This window comes from Hemitrygon akajei, chromosome 14, assembly GCF_048418815.1.
Source record: "Hemitrygon akajei chromosome 14, sHemAka1.3, whole genome shotgun sequence".
NCBI classification, from domain to species: Eukaryota; Metazoa; Chordata; class Chondrichthyes; order Myliobatiformes; family Dasyatidae; genus Hemitrygon; species Hemitrygon akajei.
Window position 1 is genome coordinate 75284057 of NC_133137.1, and position 19266 is coordinate 75303322.

Here is a 19266-nt window from a genome sequence, read left to right on the forward strand (position 1 = left end):
GAAACATTGTAACTCATTTTCTTAGACAATCAGAAATAAGCTTTAACACCAAACTGCTTTTCTCACCACTACCATGTGCTCTATGGAGTAACATTTGCTAATGAATAAACTTTTTCATTAATACTAAAAAACATGCACATACAGATCAAAACACATAATATACTCGGCAGATTATGCATGATGGTTTTTCCAATTTCAAATATTTCAAGTCACTGCTCTGAACAGCTTTTACAAATTTAATACATGCAAGAATTAACATTCCTATCAATAAAGCCACATCCCAACAAATTTGGCAGTGAAGTTATCATTCTATTGAAATACTTACAGCAAGCAGGTCTTTGAACTTTCACACTATTCATAAAGCTCAATCATTTGAAGTAGTCAATACAAAATTCTAATTTTATTTTTTATTTTGCTTTTATTTTTTGATATATCACTAACACCTGTTAAAACTTATTACATCAATGCATATTTTAAAATTAAAATTGCTTTAGTTTGTCCTATGGTCTTATTCTCCCCACAATTTGAAAGATAAGACACTAAGGAGCTTAAAGACTAGACAAATGCTATGCCTCTTATATTGCAATATTATCAAATACTTATCTAATATCTACTCATGAAGAATATCAAGCATCCACTTAATTTTGCCTTTTTGATTGAGAGATCATGCCCATTAGGCATTACCCATTTACCAAGGGTAAATCATGCTTGACTAATCTGTTGGAGTTTTTCGAGGATGTAACCAGGAAGTTAGACAAGGGAGATCCAGTGGATGTAGTGTACCTCGATTTTCAGAAGGCATTTGATAAGGTCCCGCATAGAAGATTGGTGGGTAAAATCAAAGCTCAGGGCATCGGGGGGAAGGCATTGACATGGATAGAAAACTGGTTGGCAGATAGAAAGCAAAGGGTAGCGGTGAATGGGTGTTTCTCGGAATGGCAGGTGGTGACTGGTGGGGTGCCACAGGGCTCGGTATTGGGACCACAGCTGTTTACCATTTACGTTAACGATTTGGATGAAGGCATAGAAAATAACATCAGCAAATTTGCTGATGATACTAAGCTGGGTGGCAGTGTGACATGTGATGAGGATGTTAGGAGAATTCAGGGTGACTTGGATAGGCTGGGTGAGTGGGCAGATACTTGGCAGATGGCGTTTAATGTGAATAAGTGTGAGGTTATCCACTTTGGGAGTAAGAACAGGAAGGCAGATTATTATCTGAACGGTGTAGAGTTGGGTAAGGGAGTAATACAAAGAGATCTCGGAGTCCTTGTTTATCAGTCACTGAAGGTGAATGAGCAAGTGCAGCAGGCAGTGAAGAAGGCTAATGGAATGTTGACCTTTATTACAAAGGGAATTGAGTACAAGAGCAAGGAAATCCTCATGCATTTGTACAGAGCCCTGGTGAGACCACACCTGGAGTATTGTGTACAGTTTTGGTCTCCAGGGTTAAGGAAGGACATCCTGGCTGTAGAGGAAGTGCAGTGTAGATTCACGAGGTTAATTCCTGGGATTTCTGGACTGTCTTACACAGAGAGGTTAGAGAGACTGGGCTTGTACACGCTGGAATTAAGGAGATTGAGAGGGGATCTGATTGAAACATATAAGATTATTAAGGGATTGGACAAGATAGAGGCAGGAAATATGTTCCAGATGCTGGGAGAGTCCAGTACCAGAGGGCATGGTTTGAGAATAAGGGGTAGGTCATTTAGGACAGAGTTAAGGAAAAACTTCTTCTCCCAGAGTTGTGGGGGTCTGGAATGCACTGCCTCAGAAGGTAGTGGAGGCCAATTCTCTGGATGCTTTCAAGAAGGAGCGTGATAGGTATCTTATGGATAGGGGAATCAAGGGATATGGGGACAAGGCAGGAACCGGGTATTGATAGGAATTGATCAGCCATGATCTCAAAATGGCGGTGCAGGCTCGAAGGGCCGAATGGTCTACTTCTGCACCTATTGTCTATTGTCTATTAGTTGACTATGCTGATTTGCAAGTTATGATGAAATAAACTACAGCAAGTTGTGCTTTAATTCTATTTTAACATCATAATAAAGTAAAGTACTCAGTGCAGTTTAACTCACCAAGGCTGGATATGATGGATAACCACTGCACTTTGCCCAAATTAACTTTAAGGGCTCCAAAGCAGAACTGGAATCTGTGGAAGTCCACATACTATTTTGGCCTACCTCTAGAAGAGGAAGATATTTGTAAAATAAATAACAACACTCTTTAATCAACACAATCACACAAAATTCATCAATCCAAGAAATTAAAATCAAATACTAGCTATTTTCTATATTTATGTCAAAATCTTTTATTTCAACGTTACCTCCTTGATATGGCAGAGTGGAAGCTTCAACATTACTAAACTTTTCTTTTAAACCTCATTAGAAGTAAAAATCTTTTTTCTGTTCTTTCGCAATTACAGGTTTAGATTTTATTTGGATCTTTCCAAGAATAAAAGCAGGAAACCAGGTTGGAACAAAATGATTCTATGATTTTCACTATCACTTTGGAACATCTAAAAAGTACAGCATTCATTGATCGAAACCTACTTTCAACTGAACAATTTAATAAATGCAAGAATAACATTTCTATCTATAAAGCCACATCCCAACAAACTTAGCAGTGAAGTTAACATTTTATTGAAATACTTTAAGTTGTTAAAATTCAAGGTCATGTTTGAAATGGTCAAATTAATGTCAGCCATTTTAATTATTGTAATAATACAAACAAAATATTTAGAATATGGCTAGTACTGTATGATTCTATGAAAATACAACTGCTTTATGAGAATCAAAAGTATAAAATAGAAAAACAGCTACAAATGTAATAAATACTCATATGCCTATAAATATTAGCAATTTTACATTTCCAGATGACATCAACACAGAAAATAAAAGATAAACTGAAAATAGATCAGCTATGTTTACACTTACCTGCTGCAATTCTAGCTGCTTTGGCAAAGTTGCCATTTTCAATACAAGCAATTAATTCATTTCTGTCCTCCAAAGGGTTTCTCCGAGCTAGTGCTGGCTTCCCTTTTCCACATTTAGGAAGACTTATTGTGCTGACAGAAAAAATTATTATATTTTTAAAATGCAATTTAAAATGCAGTTCTGGAAAGTGAAATCATACATTTAAAACACCATTTATTGTATAATACGCAATGAATTACACTGAAGCTCAAAACTGGAGTAAATGTCAATCTGCTTAATATTTGTGAGATATAAATTGAAAATTATTTGCAGGCTTATAGGTTACAGCAACATGAACCCTTGACCACCAAACAAGATCTACTTCTGTTTGAGTTGTATATTCCTCAATACCCTTACTGTCAAAACGTTGATTAAATTCAAAGTTACACACACAATGTTTTAAGTTTCTGATGACATCACTGTTGTAGGCTGAACTAAAGGTGGCGACGAATCAACATGTTGGAGAGGGATTGAGAATCTGGCAGAAGGGTGACACAACAACCTCTCACTTAACGTCAGCAAAACCAAAGAGCTGATTATTGACTACAGTTGGAGGAAACTAAAGGTCCATGAGCCAGTCCTCATCGGAGGATCAGAGGTGGTGAGAGTCAGCAACTTTAAAATTTCTCCATGTTATCATTTCAAAAGATCTGCCCTGGGTCCAGCATGTACAGTGCCTATAAGAAGTAGTCACCCCCTTGGAAGTTTTCTTGTTTTATAACACTGAATCACAGTGGATTTAATTTGCCTATTTTGAAACTGAACAACAGAAAAATACGCTTTCGTATCAAAGTGAAATCAGATCTCTACAAAGTGATATAAATTAATTACAAAAATAAAACAAAATAATTGATTGCATTAAGTATTCACCTCCCCCCTTTTATAATGACACACCAAATCATCACTGGTGCAGCCAATTGGTTTTAGAAGTCACATAATTAGTTAAATGGAGATCTGTTTTTTGGAGACCTTTGTGCATTCAAGATGTTTCAATTGATTGTAGTAAAAATACATCTGAATCTGAGAGGTCCAACTGGTGGTGAGTCAGTGTCATAGCAAAAGCTACACCATGAAGACAACAGAATACTCCAAGCAACTCTGCGAAAGGTTTATTGAAAAGCACAAGTTAGGAGATGGATACAAGAAAATTTCCAAGTCACTGAATATCATCTGGAGTACAGTCAAGTCAATTATCAAGAAACAGAGAGAATATGGCACAGCTGTAAATCTGCCTAGAGCAGACCATCTTCAAAAACTAAGTGACCATGCAAGTAGACCACCAAGAGACCTATGACAGCTCTGGAGGAGTTACAAGCTTCAGTGGCTGAGATAGAAGAGATTGTGTATACCACAACTGTTGTCCGGGTGCTTCACCAGTCATAGCTTTATGGGAGAGTGGCAGAGAAAGCCACTGTTGAAAAAAACTCACATGAAATCTTAGCTAGACTTTGCTAGAAGGCATGTGGGAGACTCTGAAGTCAGCAGGAAGATGGTTCTACGCTCTGATGAAACCAAAATTGAGCTTTTTGGCTATCAGACTAAGTGCTATGTTTGGTATAAGTTAAACACCACATATGATCAAAAGCACACTATCCCTGCATGGTGATGGCTGCATCATGCTGTGGGGATGCTTCACTGCAGCAGGCCCTGGAAGGCTTGTGAAGGTAGAGGGCAAAATGAAAGCAGCAAAATACAGGGAAATCCTAGAGGAAAACCTGATGCAGTCAGCAAAAGAGCTGCGACTTGGGAGAAGATATGTTTTCCAGCAAGACAACGATTTCAAATATAAAACCAAAACTACACAGGAATGACTTAAAAACAACAAAGTTAATCTCCTGAAGTCAGGGTCCAAACCTCAATCCAATTGAAAATTTGTGGCTGGACTTGAAAAGGGCTGTTCATTCACAATCCCCATGCAACCTGTTGTAGGAAGAATGGGGAGAAATTGCAGTGTCCAGATGTGCAAAGCTGATAGAGACCTGTCTACACAGACACAAGGCTGTAATTGTAAAGGTGCAACTACTAAATACTGACTTGAAGGGGTTGAATACTTATGTAATCAATTATTTTGTGTTTTACATTTCTAATTAATTTAGATCACTTTGTCAAGATCTTGTTTTCACTTTGACACGATAGTCTTTTCTGTTGATCAATGTAAAAAAAAAGCCAAATTATATCCATTGTGATTCAATGTTGTAAAACAATAAAACATAGAAACTTCCGGGGGAAGGGGGTGAATACTTTTTATAGGCACTATACCTGCCATTACAAGGAAAGCACATCAACACATCTACATTCTTAGATGTTTGCACAAATTCCACATAACTCTAAAACTTTGATAAACTTCTATAGATATGTGTTGGGGAGCATACTGATTGGTTGCATCCCAGCCTGGTATGTAGACACCAATGCCCTTGAACAAAAAATCCTACAAAAAGTAGTGGAATAAACCTAGTCCATCATGGGCAAACCCCTCCCCACCATTGAGCACATCTACACAGAGCACTGCCAGTCACAGGAAAGCAGGAGCCATCATCAAGGACCCCTATCACCCAGGCCACACTCTCTTCTCATTGCTGCCATCAGGAAAAAGGTACCGTAGTCTAAAGTCCCTCAGCATCAGGTTCAGTTATATTATGTCCCAACCCATTAAATTCTTGAACCAGAGGAGATAATTTCAATCAACCCAACAATGAACTGATTCCACAACCTATGGCCGCATTTTCAAGGACTCTACAACTAATGTCTCGATATTTATTGTTTATTTATTTCCTATTATTGTTATTTTTTGTTTTATTTTTGTACTTGCACAGTTTGTCGTCTTTAGCACATTGGTTGTTTATCCGTCTCTGTCATGTGCGGGTTTTCTTTGATTCTATTGCTTTTTTTTCTATTTACTGTGAATGCCCATACAAAACTGAATCTCGGTAGTATACGGTGACATATATGTATTTTGATAATAAATTTACTTTGAACTTCAAAAATTCTTCTTTAAGGTAAAATCTCATCATAAACCAATAACTACATCTTTACCCCATTTCCCATACAAATATGAGCAACAGATTAACTATTTAAATCTTCAAGGGTATTCAGAGTACCCAGCATTAAGAGAAGTGTTTCCATTACCTCCTACAAATAAAAAAGGTGTAGCTTTTCCTCAGACCTTGCTTTGCTACTGAGATTGTATACTTTTCCTCCAAATTTCCTCTGTTCCTCAAAAAAAAATGTCTTCTGGGGTTCAAAACAATAACAAACTTACCTTGCCTGGTTGGAAACTGCACTAACACTAGTGCATATACTTGATTCTGAAGCACAACGACGTCGCTGATGATCAGTTGGATTGATCTGTGGAGTTTCTGGTTTTTCCTCATTACCAAATCCATTGGATAGTGCTGGAAAATTAAATTGTTAACCATAACTAAAACTATACAGTTCAAAATTTAAAACTTTCAAGATTTACTGTTAGATTTTTATTGTCATTCTTCACAAGTGTAAAGAAGAACAAAATGATTGTTACTCTGGATCTGATGCACCATTAAAAAAAACACAGTAAGCATAAAGCACACAATAAATATAAGTACATAAGATGAACTCATATTAGACTGATTGCACAGTATGCATATAAACTGATGCTAGGTACAGGAGTGACTGTCAGGAAATAATACTGTGGTGGTAGGTTGAATTAATGGGTGGAGGTACTGATCTACCTAACAGCTTGGAGGAAGTAACTGTTTTAGAGTCTGGTGGTCCTGGTGTGGATTGGTCACTGTAAATTGTCCTGTGATTACGTTAGGGTTTGTCAAGGGTTGCTGAGGCAGTGTGGCTCAAAGGAGCTACTCTAAATAAATAAATATACAATGTATGAGTAGGGCGGATAGGATCCTTCATGGTATTGATGGCCTTTTACCCAGTACCTTTCTGTAAATATGTCCTTGATGGCATTTAGGCTGCTGGTGGTGGTGTATTAGGCAGTTTTAACTACCTGCTGTAGAGCCCTCCTGTCAGCTACAGTGCAGTTTCCATACCACACAGTGATGCAGCAGATTAGGATGCTCTCAACTGCGCATCTGTACAAGGTTTCTCCACAGTTCCCAGATTTAGTCCTCATTTTAATCAAAAATAAAAGACCTTATTAATTAATTTAATAAATTCCTAGGAGAATTTTATTGAGCAACCAAATAGCTAGTGTGCAATTAATGGAATATAAAATGTATTGCTTAAATGGGATTCTTGATTCCTCCAAGAAACAGAACACAGTCATGATGTACAATAAATCCTATCTCAAACTTTTCTGGACGTCTAGTTTCTTGCAGTTCTCCTGGTTTTTAAAAATATTGAAATAGTATGCTATTCAAACTGAAGATAGATCAGCAGCTGGAAAGCTCTAGAATGGACCAACAAGAATCAGAAAGCCCTAATAACCCAGTATCAGCACTTACCAGTGACTACAAGAAAGTTCCCCTTTAATATCTAGTGGCACCTATAAGGATCTCCCCTTTGCTAGAAAGCTGATGCTTAAAGCTCCAAATTATCTCTGACAAAACAGCTGGTAGAGTAGGCAAAGACATTAAAGAATTCTCATATTAAAGAATCTTTCAGACAGCAATCAGGAAGGAAAGAGTTTTAATTTTTAAACTAGTCTTTGATATGCTGCACAGATCACTTAATACCAACTGGGAAATGTATGTGTGACCAAGTCAGATGCTAAAATATCATAACATAATGAATTTTAAAATGTTAGCTCAATTATATTTTTAATTATGAAGTCTTTACTTTGCACGCATAAAACTTGTGTTCCTAGAGATAAATGCTTAAGGTTTAGAATGCCTTTAAACTCATATATGAAAGGAGAAATTCTTTTAATGTCATCAATCTGAAATGTTATCTTACCCCACACACACACACACACACACACACACACACACACACACACACACACACACACACACACACACACACACACACACACACACACACACACACACACACACACACACACACACACACACACACACACACACACACACACACACACACACGAGAGATGGTGTATGACCAAAGCAACTGCAAACATTTTTATCTAATTTAACATGTTATACTTTGTTACTCAAGGTGTAAAAAGATCTTAGTTTACAAATAACAAATCCTTGATATATCAGAGGATTTCATTTGATTTTATTAAAGCTGAAAAGCTGAAGGCTGTATCACTAACAGCAACGTTGGCATTTAAGCATTAAATGAAGCACGTGTGAAACTCCTGCTGTCAAATTTCATTTTCTATTAAGAACAAACATACTTCTATAAAATGAAAGTTGAGATTATGGATGGGGTGTAAGTATTGAAATACAAGTTCAATTGTTATGCACAATATATAGGCATGTTGATACAGCTAGATCCATACCCTAACAAAGCTATCACAACTTGCAACAGGGCTATGTTACTAAGTGATGAAAAAAATAATTTAAACCATTTGTAAAAGCTATAAAAGATGTTTCCGGAACCATCAAGTTTATTAAGCACTGGCCATGAAGTCATAAACATAACAGTTTATTAGCAGACAGAGTTCCCCAATTCTGCACCATTAACTCTAAAGTTCCATATAGATGCGTTCAGTCATATCTTAGTTTATAAGCAACATCACTTGGATCAACAATACACAACTATTTGATATTGTACTAAAAGATCATTAAACCAATTGTAGACAAAGGGTTTCAGGCAGATGTTAACAGTACAAATGAGTTTTCAAAACAACCAAGTGAGTTTTGTGAAAAATTAGATATATGTTTAAACAAAAAACAAGTAGAAATACCCAGGATGCTGTGGAAATATATATTTTTTAATTGCTCAGAAATCTATTCTTCAATTAAGGATCAAGTTTAGACATTTATACCACAATGCCACAGACAGCATGAATTATTTTAATCTCCCAGTATATTACACCAATAATTCTTATAAAACGTTTGAGATACTCACCCAGGCCTGGTTTTTTGAGGGGTAACTTTTCGCCATCTCCTTCAGAGTCACCACATAAACTACGTGATCTCTTCCTTGGTTGTAATAATGTCTCCAGTCTGGGAATTACCACAGATAAAAATGTTTTTGTCCCAAGCTGTCCTTGATGTGGTTGAGTCTCTGAATTTTTTGCTTGGTTTTGAGAGCACACACTTTTGGGTTTACGGAAGACAACAGAGGAGCGTCTTCCAGTATCATCTGGCAGCTCAACAGCTGTAGATTTTTTTGAGCTATTGACATCACCATTATGCAAGTCATCTGGAGAATGTCCATTCATTATCACATTCTGCAAGGAAGTATTACTTGCTTCACCATCAAATTTAACTCTTTTGTTTAACCTACTCTGGTCAGCGCTAGGTTCTATTGGTTTTAGGATAGGTGGTTCTGATGGAGTATCTGAATTTGGCAGAAGAGGTAAAGAATCAGATGGCTCAAGAGTCGGTGGCACTGAAGACTTAGAATCTCCTGAAACAGTATAAATAATAACAGGACATTTTGTTTTAACAATAGTTCCTGAAAATATTTGTGCCTTCATCCATTTTACCAAATAACATTAGCATCTGTTATTTCATTAACTAGTACTTATAAAAAATCTTCACAAATTAGTTACACAAAAAAGTAATTCAAGAAAACCCTCAGCAAAACGGAAACCTTATTTTGTGCAAATCTGCATTTAACTCTCCAGATCTATAATATTTGAACATAACTGAAGTTTGCACTAGAGAACAAAATGGACTGAGCATAAATATTTTTGAATGCTCTTGAATTCTGTCACTTGACAGTTGCACTACTGCTTTTGGTGAAATTTTGGTAAAAGGTAAACTAAAAACAAACTTCTAATGTGTTGTGCAGTCTGCTGATTCCAACTATTTATCACATATTAAGAGCTTTTCTTTACAGAATTATTTCATTTTAGTATAAAATAGATTAAAACATTTGCATCAAATATATTTTATAATTAGTTTCATTATGTTTCTTACCATCTTGTTCCGACTTTGCTCCATCATCAGGTAAACTGCTTTCACTGTGTGCATGTTCACTCTGAGCCTTCTGTTGGCTTAATTTGAAGCGAATATTATTAATTTCCTTTCGCAGTAACTTGACGCGTCTAGATTTAGCACTGCAGGCCTTCATTGCACATGTCATATCCAGTTTATCTAGCAATTCTTTGAGCTGCACTTCCAAGGACATGTGCTCTCTATTTGCAGGCATCAGTAATCTATCCACTACAAGGGAGAAAAGAAAAAGACACATATCATTGAAATTAAGCGCTCCAATATTCATAAAAGCACCAACAAGATACCGAGTGAAAATCAAAAATTGGTAATGTTAATTCTCCTTCCACAGAAGCTGCTTCACTTGCTATATGTTTCCGACATTTTCAGTACGAACATGGGGATAGGTTTTCTGCTAGTTTAGATTATTCTAAACCCCAACAACTTAATTAGTTGAACCTATCCAAAAGGTTGAAATCATAACCTTAAAGCAATTCCCCTTTTCCAAATGCTTTACGATGCTGTCCTTCATTCATGACCACAGAAAAGCTGGACCAAGCAGAGCTCTTACAGATTCTGAATAATTTTTCAATTCTGCTAATCCTTCCTTGGGTCAACATATAATAGCAAAGCTTTAAACTATTTAACAAAGGCTCAAATTGACAGCGCACAAACTAAACTTCGGTGTAATACGAGTTATTCAAAGTGTTTTGAAATAATGTCTAGGTGAAGTAGTAGACAACATTAAGAGAAGCTGGGAATAGAATTTAAGATGTTAAAAATTGACAAAAACTTTGGTAAATTATAATGTGAAATGGGAAAGATTTCAAATTGTATTTACCAGAAAGTAAGAAAAAGATACTCTGTTAAGAGGAACAAACTATATATAGATTCCATGCTATTCACAGTCAAAAGACAAAACACCAAATCTCTAGGAAATAGACAGGAGAGGCATAACTACTCATTTAAGAAGATGAGTAATGTTAAAAGTACTGCCAGATACTTATATTTTAAGAGAAATAGGAAATATCCAGGAGTTATGGACCGACAGTTTCACGTCTATAGTAGAAAAAACTACTGGATCTAAAGCACAGAATAGAAGAACATCTGAAATTAAAATGTAATAATGAATAAACAGTATATACTTCAAAAGGAAAAATCTTGTTTGACCAATCACACTGAATTTTTTTCTTGACAAAGTTAGAGAGTGAGCGATAGGAACGAAGAAGATGCAACTTATCTAAATTTTCCAAAAGACTTAAGTTGAGGCATTCCATAATGGATTAATAGACACCGTCAAGTAACATCAAGTAGCAAGACTTGACTGCTACCAAGCTTTGAGACAAAGTGCAGGATAAAAAATATCTATTCACAGCAGAATGCAAGTAATGCAGGAATTACAGGTGTTTAGAACTTACAATAAATGTTTACTCTGGATTCAAGAGCACTCTTTAAACACATACAGATGATACACAAACTGGGTGAGAGTCAGTACTGATGAACTACTAGTAAACTACTCGGAAATTAATAAACTTATGGAATGGATATTTAAGTGGAATGGTTTTGATGGGATGAATTAGAAGAGCACTTGTTATTTGGATGGTTTGAATCTAGATGGTATATTGAAACAAGAATTCATAGTACAAGTATACCCACCATCAAGAGGTTGGCTACTAGTAAGAGTATAAAATAAGGAAGCACTAATATTTGAAAAGTAGAGGATGATATGCTAAAGCTGTGTCAAACTTCAGCTCAACCATGCTCAAAGGTTAAATAGTTACAAGGATGATACCAGAAAAATGAGGACATACAAATGACGTGAAGATATACAATTCAGAAACAAATGGAACAGATTAGGTTACTCTTCACTTTAATACAAGATAGATTACAACCACTTTAACTCACCAGTCTGCGTGGATTCTCAGATCATTCCCATCATTTTAATCCCTCACCCCCCTCTCCGCTGGCTCAAAGGACAATTTACAGAGGTCAATTAGCTTACTAATCTACATGTCTTTGAGAAGTGGGATCCAGGCATCCAGGATTCCTCCCACTTCTCACAACCAGAGGGAGAATGTGCAAACTCTAGCCCAACAGAAGTTCAAGATCGAACTAGGTCAGAGGAATTGTGATGCAGCTGTTTACTGCACTGGCATTTGGCAAAAAGCAGCTAAGGACTGACCAAATAAAACTCTTGAAAATGAAAAAAGGGATGTTTTATATATAGAATGCATACAGAGAATATTTCTGCTTATGGGGAAAGAGGTTAACTAGAGATTATCAATATAATTCAATCACCAAGAGATCTAATAAGGAATTCAGAAGACACTTCCTTACCAAAGGGTGGTAAGAATGTTACCTTGAAATAAGTAGTATAGATGCATTTAAGATGAGCCTGAATAAGCATGAGGGAAAAGGCAGTAGCGGGTTATACTGATAGATGATGGTGACCAAAGACTGGAAGAGGCTTGGGTGAATGGTGTAAATGACTTATTTACATGACTAACAGTTTTTGTAAACCTTATGAACTGATTATGTCTGGTAGATTACCATTTTTAGCTTTAATGATATAACAGTATTGATTGAGCATTAAATACAAATGATTATTTTGTTGGAAAGAAAAAGATTGTTCCACTAGCACATGATAAAGTATTAATGATTATGTTAATTACTTTCAGGAACTTGCACTATACCCTGGCCACGCAATTGACAATCTCAAGTGCATTTTCAGAATAAAATTTTCAACTGCAGCGACAGGGGGAGCACCATACCATGGAGTCTAAGGCTTCATGCTCAACACAATTGTTCTATGCTTTACTTTCACTTAAACAAAACATAATTGTCAAGCAAAGCAAAGAGATTATGTTCTACTTTCTGTTTTAAAGTCAGATTATATGCTTCATATGTTTTAACTTGGATCAATAAGTTAGAAGCAATTTATTTTCTTCATAAACATTTACAATTGCATCTCAATTTCTAAAGTGAAACTATTTGCAAAGCATAACTTCTCCACACTGGTGAAATTTGAAAAAACATTTAAATAAAACCAGTAAAAAAATGATTAAAATACAGGATACATAAACGATTAAATCTTAACTTGAAGCTTCTTAGATAAAACTTCATTCTGTGATTATTCCAAAATCCTTAAATCATAATGAGGACAACAAATTCAGCATCCTCAATGTTTTTCCCATTTAAGTAGTTATTCAATGAATCCCGTAGCCCTCCCCTTTCCACATGATACTAAGTACATTTGTTTTTGATCTTAATTCAAAAGAAGGCCAATGAGCACACTGGGTATAGCTGAGCAACCTTGCAGCTATTCTTATGGGAATATGCTGGTTAACTGCAGAAACCCATGTACTATAGGGACAATATGTAAACTCCAGAAAAGCAGAAACTGAAATATGAAAATTCCACATAACTCAGAACAGAACTGGGTACCTGGGGCTATGTGGTAGTAATGTTAACTTCTCTGCTGCCATGCCATCCTACATTTGAAAATTCAAGCAGTTTCTTCCTCAAACCCCCCGCCCCACCCTGCCCCCAGCAATGATGCTGCTGAGCTTGCTAATTCTTGCAGCATTTTGTTTGTTTCAGATTTCCAGGATCTGAATTTTGCTCCAATTACATTTCAAATGATATGTGATATTTCCAAATAAGTAACTGTAATTCCACATGATGTATCTAAAACACTGGTAAACTTGGTTGTTCTTTAGAGATAGTTGCTACAGTAGGCCTGCCTAAGAAGAAAAATAAATAAATACCGTCTTCCCACGTCAAAGGTTTAGCTGCTTCACTCTTTGGTGGTTCAGGCAGATGCATTGAAGTTTCATTGTCGTAACCAATTCGATCAGCCTCACGACGAGCTTGCCTTAATATAACACCTCCCTGATCTCTTAATCGCACAGCTGCTCGGTAAAATATTGTGTCCTTTGCATTGTATTTCATACAGTTATCTATAATATGGTTAATATCAGATTCAAACTCATCCAGGTTATTATAACCATGATCTTCTATCCTTTTCCTCATTGTGGAGAAGTCCATTGGATGCGTTATATGATCTAAATAATCTGGAACCTGAAAGATAAAGTTTTAATAAATGATGAGCTTTTTTATGTGCCTAAATCACTAACATCAAAGAGGTCCATGCATTTTAAAGGCGCATACATTAACATTAAAATTTCAGTAAATGCAAGTATGAGGTTCAAAATTAGGAAGTTTTCTTTTAAGTAAAAGCTGAGAATACAGCTGGCCCTCCTTATCCTCGGGTTCCGCATGCGCGGATTCAACCAACCGCTGATTGGGAAAACCCGGAAGTTCTCTCTCCAGCACTCATTGTTTGAGCATGTATGGACTATTTTTTCTTGTCATTATTCCCTAAACAATACAATATAACAACTATTTACATAGCATTTACATTGTATTAGGTATTATAAGTAATCTAGAGATGGTTTAAAAGTGCAGGCAGTCCCTGGGTTTTGAATGAGTTCTGTTCCGGAGTCCATTTTTAAGTCAGATTTGAGGTCGGAACAGGTATATCCGGTATTATTTAGCGTCAGTTAGTAAAACGTTTTTCTTAGTATATAGTATATATTTTACCTTTCTAGGCATATAAAACACTAAAGAAACATACGTATTTCAATAATTAAACTACTGCGTTGCTTAGTAATAACTGTAGCTTTCATCGGGGCAGGGCCTTTCACATGCTCCGTTAAAATTGTTCCGATCGTTGACTGACTGTGGCCTAACGTTTTTCCAACGACCGATGGCGTTTCACCTCTTTCTGATCACTTTATTACTTCCACCTTATTTTCAATCGTGATCGTGATTAGATTCGTGAACAGAAACACTGTGGATTCAGAGCTGTGCCAGGTCCTAATGTCCACCGCACTAAGACAGGTTAGATAAAGTCCGGGTTTCTGCTGGGTCCTAAAGACCTAAATGCACACTGAGACAGGTTAAATAAGGGACTTGAGCATCCATGTTTTTTGGTACCTGCGGGGGGTCCCGGAATCAATCCCCCGCCGACAAGGAGGGCCGGCTGTACTGCCATATGGTTCATTACCTGGGAACATCTGCTCAACAGATGGTCAAACAATACTCTTACAAGTACAGGTATTACTTCCAAAATGAGCAAAGGATGTGGGAAATAGGACATTGCCAGCACATCTAAAACCAACACTTAGCATATCTCCACATACTTTTCAAGTGCTTAAGCTAATATGGGCTCATTATTAACTATCTATATCTCAGTTCAGCTTGTTTACTATCGGGTTTCTCAGCCATTGCATATCTGTAGAAGGTACGATACCCCTGCATCAAGTCGATGTTATTATGGACTTTCCACTGCCCTGCACTACCAAAACACTGCAAGTTTTCTATCTGCAAATTCTATCACCATTTCAGCCTGCAAGCTGCTGAACTTATGCTCCCCTTGCATATTGGCCTTAAAGACAGTGCCCCTACTTACATGTTTGAGTGGTCAGCAGACATGATAGAACATTTGACGACACCGAATGAGCTCTTTTGAACACGACTCTATTGTCACACCCGTTCGCCAACATGCCATTTGACATCACTACTGACGCCTCAGACTATGCTGTGGGTACTGTGCAGTTGAGCAGTTGGTTGGAGGCGTGTGGGAACCACTCGGCTAGCAGCTCTCTGCCCCCACCCCCCCCGACCCCCACAAGAGGAAATACAGCATGCTTGACTGCTAGCTTCTCTGCCTCTATCTAGCCAGCCATCATTTTCATTTTCTACTGGAGGATCAGTACTTCACAGCATTCGTTGACCACAAATCCTTCATGCACATGATACTCAAAGCCTCAGACCCTTGATCTATATGGCAATAATGCCACCTGGCGTACATTTTGGAATTCATGACTGACATACAGCACATCAATGGAAAAAATAATGCTGTGACCGAGTGCCTCTCAAGGCCCGCCATCAATGCCACGCCGGCAAAGCAGCCGAGTAAGCTACTGACCCAGAGGACAGGCTTACAGAACAGCAGTTTGTGGCTAGTTGCGTCAAGTTCAGGGACACAAGAGCTTTTCTCCTGTGTGATGTCTCAACCGGTTGTCCTCGCTCCATAGTGCTTGCAAACTTGAAGCACACTGTTTTTAACTCCATTCATGGCCCCTCACATCTGGGCAGGAAGGCTACGCAAAAAATGGTTGCTTTAAAGTTTGTATGGCCTGATCTTAGGAAGGACATGTGAGATTGGAGTGCACCCTACATTGTGTGTCAGCAGGGGCAAAAATTAACCTTCACGTTCGGGCACCATCAGAACCTTTTCAGGTCCCTGACTGATGGTTTGACGACGTCAATGTGGACTTAGTTGACCCTCTTACCACCTCCCCATCCGCCGCGGTTTCACACATCTGGTTGCCATGGTGGACTGACACACCAGATGGTCAGACGTTGCCCCTCTAGTGTCAACCATAGCTGCGGATATGGCTCAGGCATTCATTAACACCTGGGTCACTCAGTGCAGCACCTCAGCTGATATTTCCTCCGACCGCATTCCCCAATTCACGTCAGACTTCTGGACCACAAAAGTCCAGGACCTCAGCATTAGATTGCATCACATTATGGTGTATCACCCACAAACCAATGGCCTGTGCAAATAGTTTCACCACTCCTGGAAGGCTGCTCTGAGGGCCTCGTTGATGGAATGTAGGTATAATCATCTCTGGAGGGCACTACTGGGGCTCAGAACAGCTCCAAAAGAGTACATGCAATCCTCTGCAGCTGAGTTGATATACAGGAAGCCGATACATAATTTTATACCTGTGTCATGACCACTTAGTTGGTGTCTCAGTAAACATACCCTTTTCAGTAAACTCAATTCCTTTACACTGCCATAATGGCATAGAGCAGTCTTGGGTTCCAGTTGACCTACATTTTACATTGTTTGATTTTGTCCGCCATGATGCACACTAACACTGTCTTAAGACCGTTACGGATGGCTCATACCATGTATTGGAATAGGGTGAAAAGACTTTTGTTGTAAATAGGAAGGGTAAACCTGAATGTTTTTTTGTAGATCACCTTCAACTGGCCCACCAAGACCTGGATGATTCCACGCGACACCCCTCAATTCACATGAGCGCATCAGGACACCCTTGGACAAGCCAGAGGAACCTGCTGCTTGCTGTTACTCCAACCAAGGCTCACAATGCCAGTTTTGGTGAATTCTGGAAGAGGGGAGCCTGTGTACAGGGTAATGTAATGGATGACAGATGACACATATTGTTCACTAGTTGACATAATTCACAAACACCTTCACTGAGTTGTATTCCCTTTAAGAGACAGTGTCTGACGTAATGTCAGTGTAAGACGACTTTTGTTTGTAATCTAAGTAAAGGGCTGTGGCTTCTGTTAAGCACATAGAATGACTTCTGCATGTTTTATTCACAAAATCCTACACCATCAATTGGCACTTAGTTCAATGGTATAACTGCAGCTTCTGTATTTTAGAAAACTCTATGACCTTCAGTTTCTTTTCCTCTCCTATTACCTGCAGAAATAAAAAAAAACTAATGCTTCCTTGAACCAAATTTCCCAGTCAACAATCTTTTAGTTGTCCTCAACTGGTTCAAAATAATTCTTAATCTCTTAAATCAAAGGGAATATTTAATACCGATGGTCCCTTTATAACTTAATTCTTGGCATTAAATAACATTCCTCTAAATCTAAGCTATACTGCTTCCAAAGCTAACATAGGCAGACAAAACACAATTCCCAGAATGCTTCACTTTACTACAAGTGTAGACAATATAGTATACTGGTACCACATTTAGTACCATCTTGCAATGCAGTGGTCTCTGATAGTGCTTTTGAAACTACAGTTCAAACAGGTAGATATCCTGATGTACTTCTTAAAAACACTTGCTTGGGCTCAATATAGTATGTTCAGAATCTGCCTCAAACGTCTGTTCTCCATGAGTACTCTCATACAGCAATGAAATGATCTCATTGCTACACTCATCAATCCGGAATGAACACCTTGGCAATGTAGAGAGGTTGCCTGTGAGGACTGAAGAACACTAAGGCCAGTCAGCATGAGCACACAAGACTCAAGTAAACCCTGGATAGCAGGATGAGTACGGTCCATTGTTGAGGACAGGCATAGTCCACATTACATACTGACAAACCATTCTGGGTAGTACAGTCTCTCATCAACTTCCGTAGAAACAATGGAAGCTGTTGCATCTTCCTTCTTATTTACAGTTGCAGGAACAAGTTTGTAAATCCTTTGCAATTACCTGGTTTTCTGCATTAATTATTCAAAAAATGTAGCCTGATCTTCATCCAAGTCATAATAATAGACATACACAATCTGCCTAAACTAATAACACACAAACAATTGTACTTCTTCTCATCAATACCAAGTACACTATTTAAACAATCACAGTCTGGGTTCAAAAAAGTATGTGAACCTCTGTGCCTTTTGCCTTCTACAAAAGCTATTAGGAATCAGGCATTCCAATCAATGAGATGAGATTTGAGATGTGGGCTACAGAGGTGCCCTGCCCTATAAAAAATGGTAAGTCACAAAGTCAGGTTACTGACAGCACTGCTCCTCAAGAAAGATCTGTTAACATGCCTCAATCAAAACAACTTTCAGAGGACCACAGAAGAAGAATTGTAGAGATGAATGAAACTCGAAAAGGCTACAAAAGCATTTCTAAAGACAGGAGTGTTTATCAGTGCACAGTAAGAGAAACTGTCTACAAATGGAGGAAATTCACTACTATTGCTACTCTCCCTAGGAGTGGGCATCCTGCAAAGATCACACCAACAGCACAACGTGCAATGCTGAAGGAGGTGTAAAAGAACCCAAGGGTAACAGTAAAAGACCTGCAGAAATCTCTAGAACTTGCTTAAGCCTCTGTTCATGTGTCCACTGTTAAAAAAAAACACTGAATTAAAAGGGTGTTCATGAAAGGACAGCATGGAGGAAATCACTGCTCTCCAAAAACAAAACTGCAGCATGTCTCAAGTTTGTAAAAGACCACCTGGGTGTTCCACAACACTTGTGGGACAATGTTCTGTGGACAGATGACACAGAAGTTGAACTTTTTAAGCAGAAAAGCACACTGCTTAGCTTGGAGGAGAAAGGGCATTGCACACCAACACCAAAATCTCATCCCAACTGTGAAGCATGGTGAAAGGAGCATCATGGTTTGGGCATGCTTTGCTGTCTCAGGGTCTGGACAACCTGCAATCGTTTAGGGACCAATAAATTCAAATTTGTATTAGGACATTTT

The 19266-nt window shown here is 37.9% G+C and overlaps 1 protein-coding gene and 1 long non-coding RNA gene across 2 annotated transcripts in view; one reads left to right on the forward strand and one right to left on the reverse strand.

Moving 5' to 3' along the window:
- The window catches only part of LOC140738698 (uncharacterized), a 342841-nt gene extending 324900 nt beyond the window's left edge, over positions 1 to 17941 (forward strand). Inside the window, exon 3 of the long non-coding RNA XR_012101425.1 lies at positions 17040 to 17941. This is a non-coding gene — a long non-coding RNA (uncharacterized lncRNA). The remainder of the gene's footprint in view (positions 1 to 17039) is intronic.
- Positions 1 to 19266, reverse strand: part of brd1a (bromodomain containing 1a) — a 53327-nt gene that overhangs the window by 5659 nt on the left and 28402 nt on the right. Inside the window, exons 6-11 of the mRNA XM_073066375.1 lie at positions 13753 to 14065; positions 9971 to 10216; positions 8952 to 9455; positions 6238 to 6370; positions 2940 to 3070; positions 2082 to 2188 (exon numbers count right to left, since the gene is read on the reverse strand). Coding sequence (XP_072922476.1) covers positions 2082 to 2188; positions 2940 to 3070; positions 6238 to 6370; positions 8952 to 9455; positions 9971 to 10216; positions 13753 to 14065 — 1434 coding nt within the window. The remainder of the gene's footprint in view (positions 1 to 2081; positions 2189 to 2939; positions 3071 to 6237; positions 6371 to 8951; positions 9456 to 9970; positions 10217 to 13752; positions 14066 to 19266) is intronic.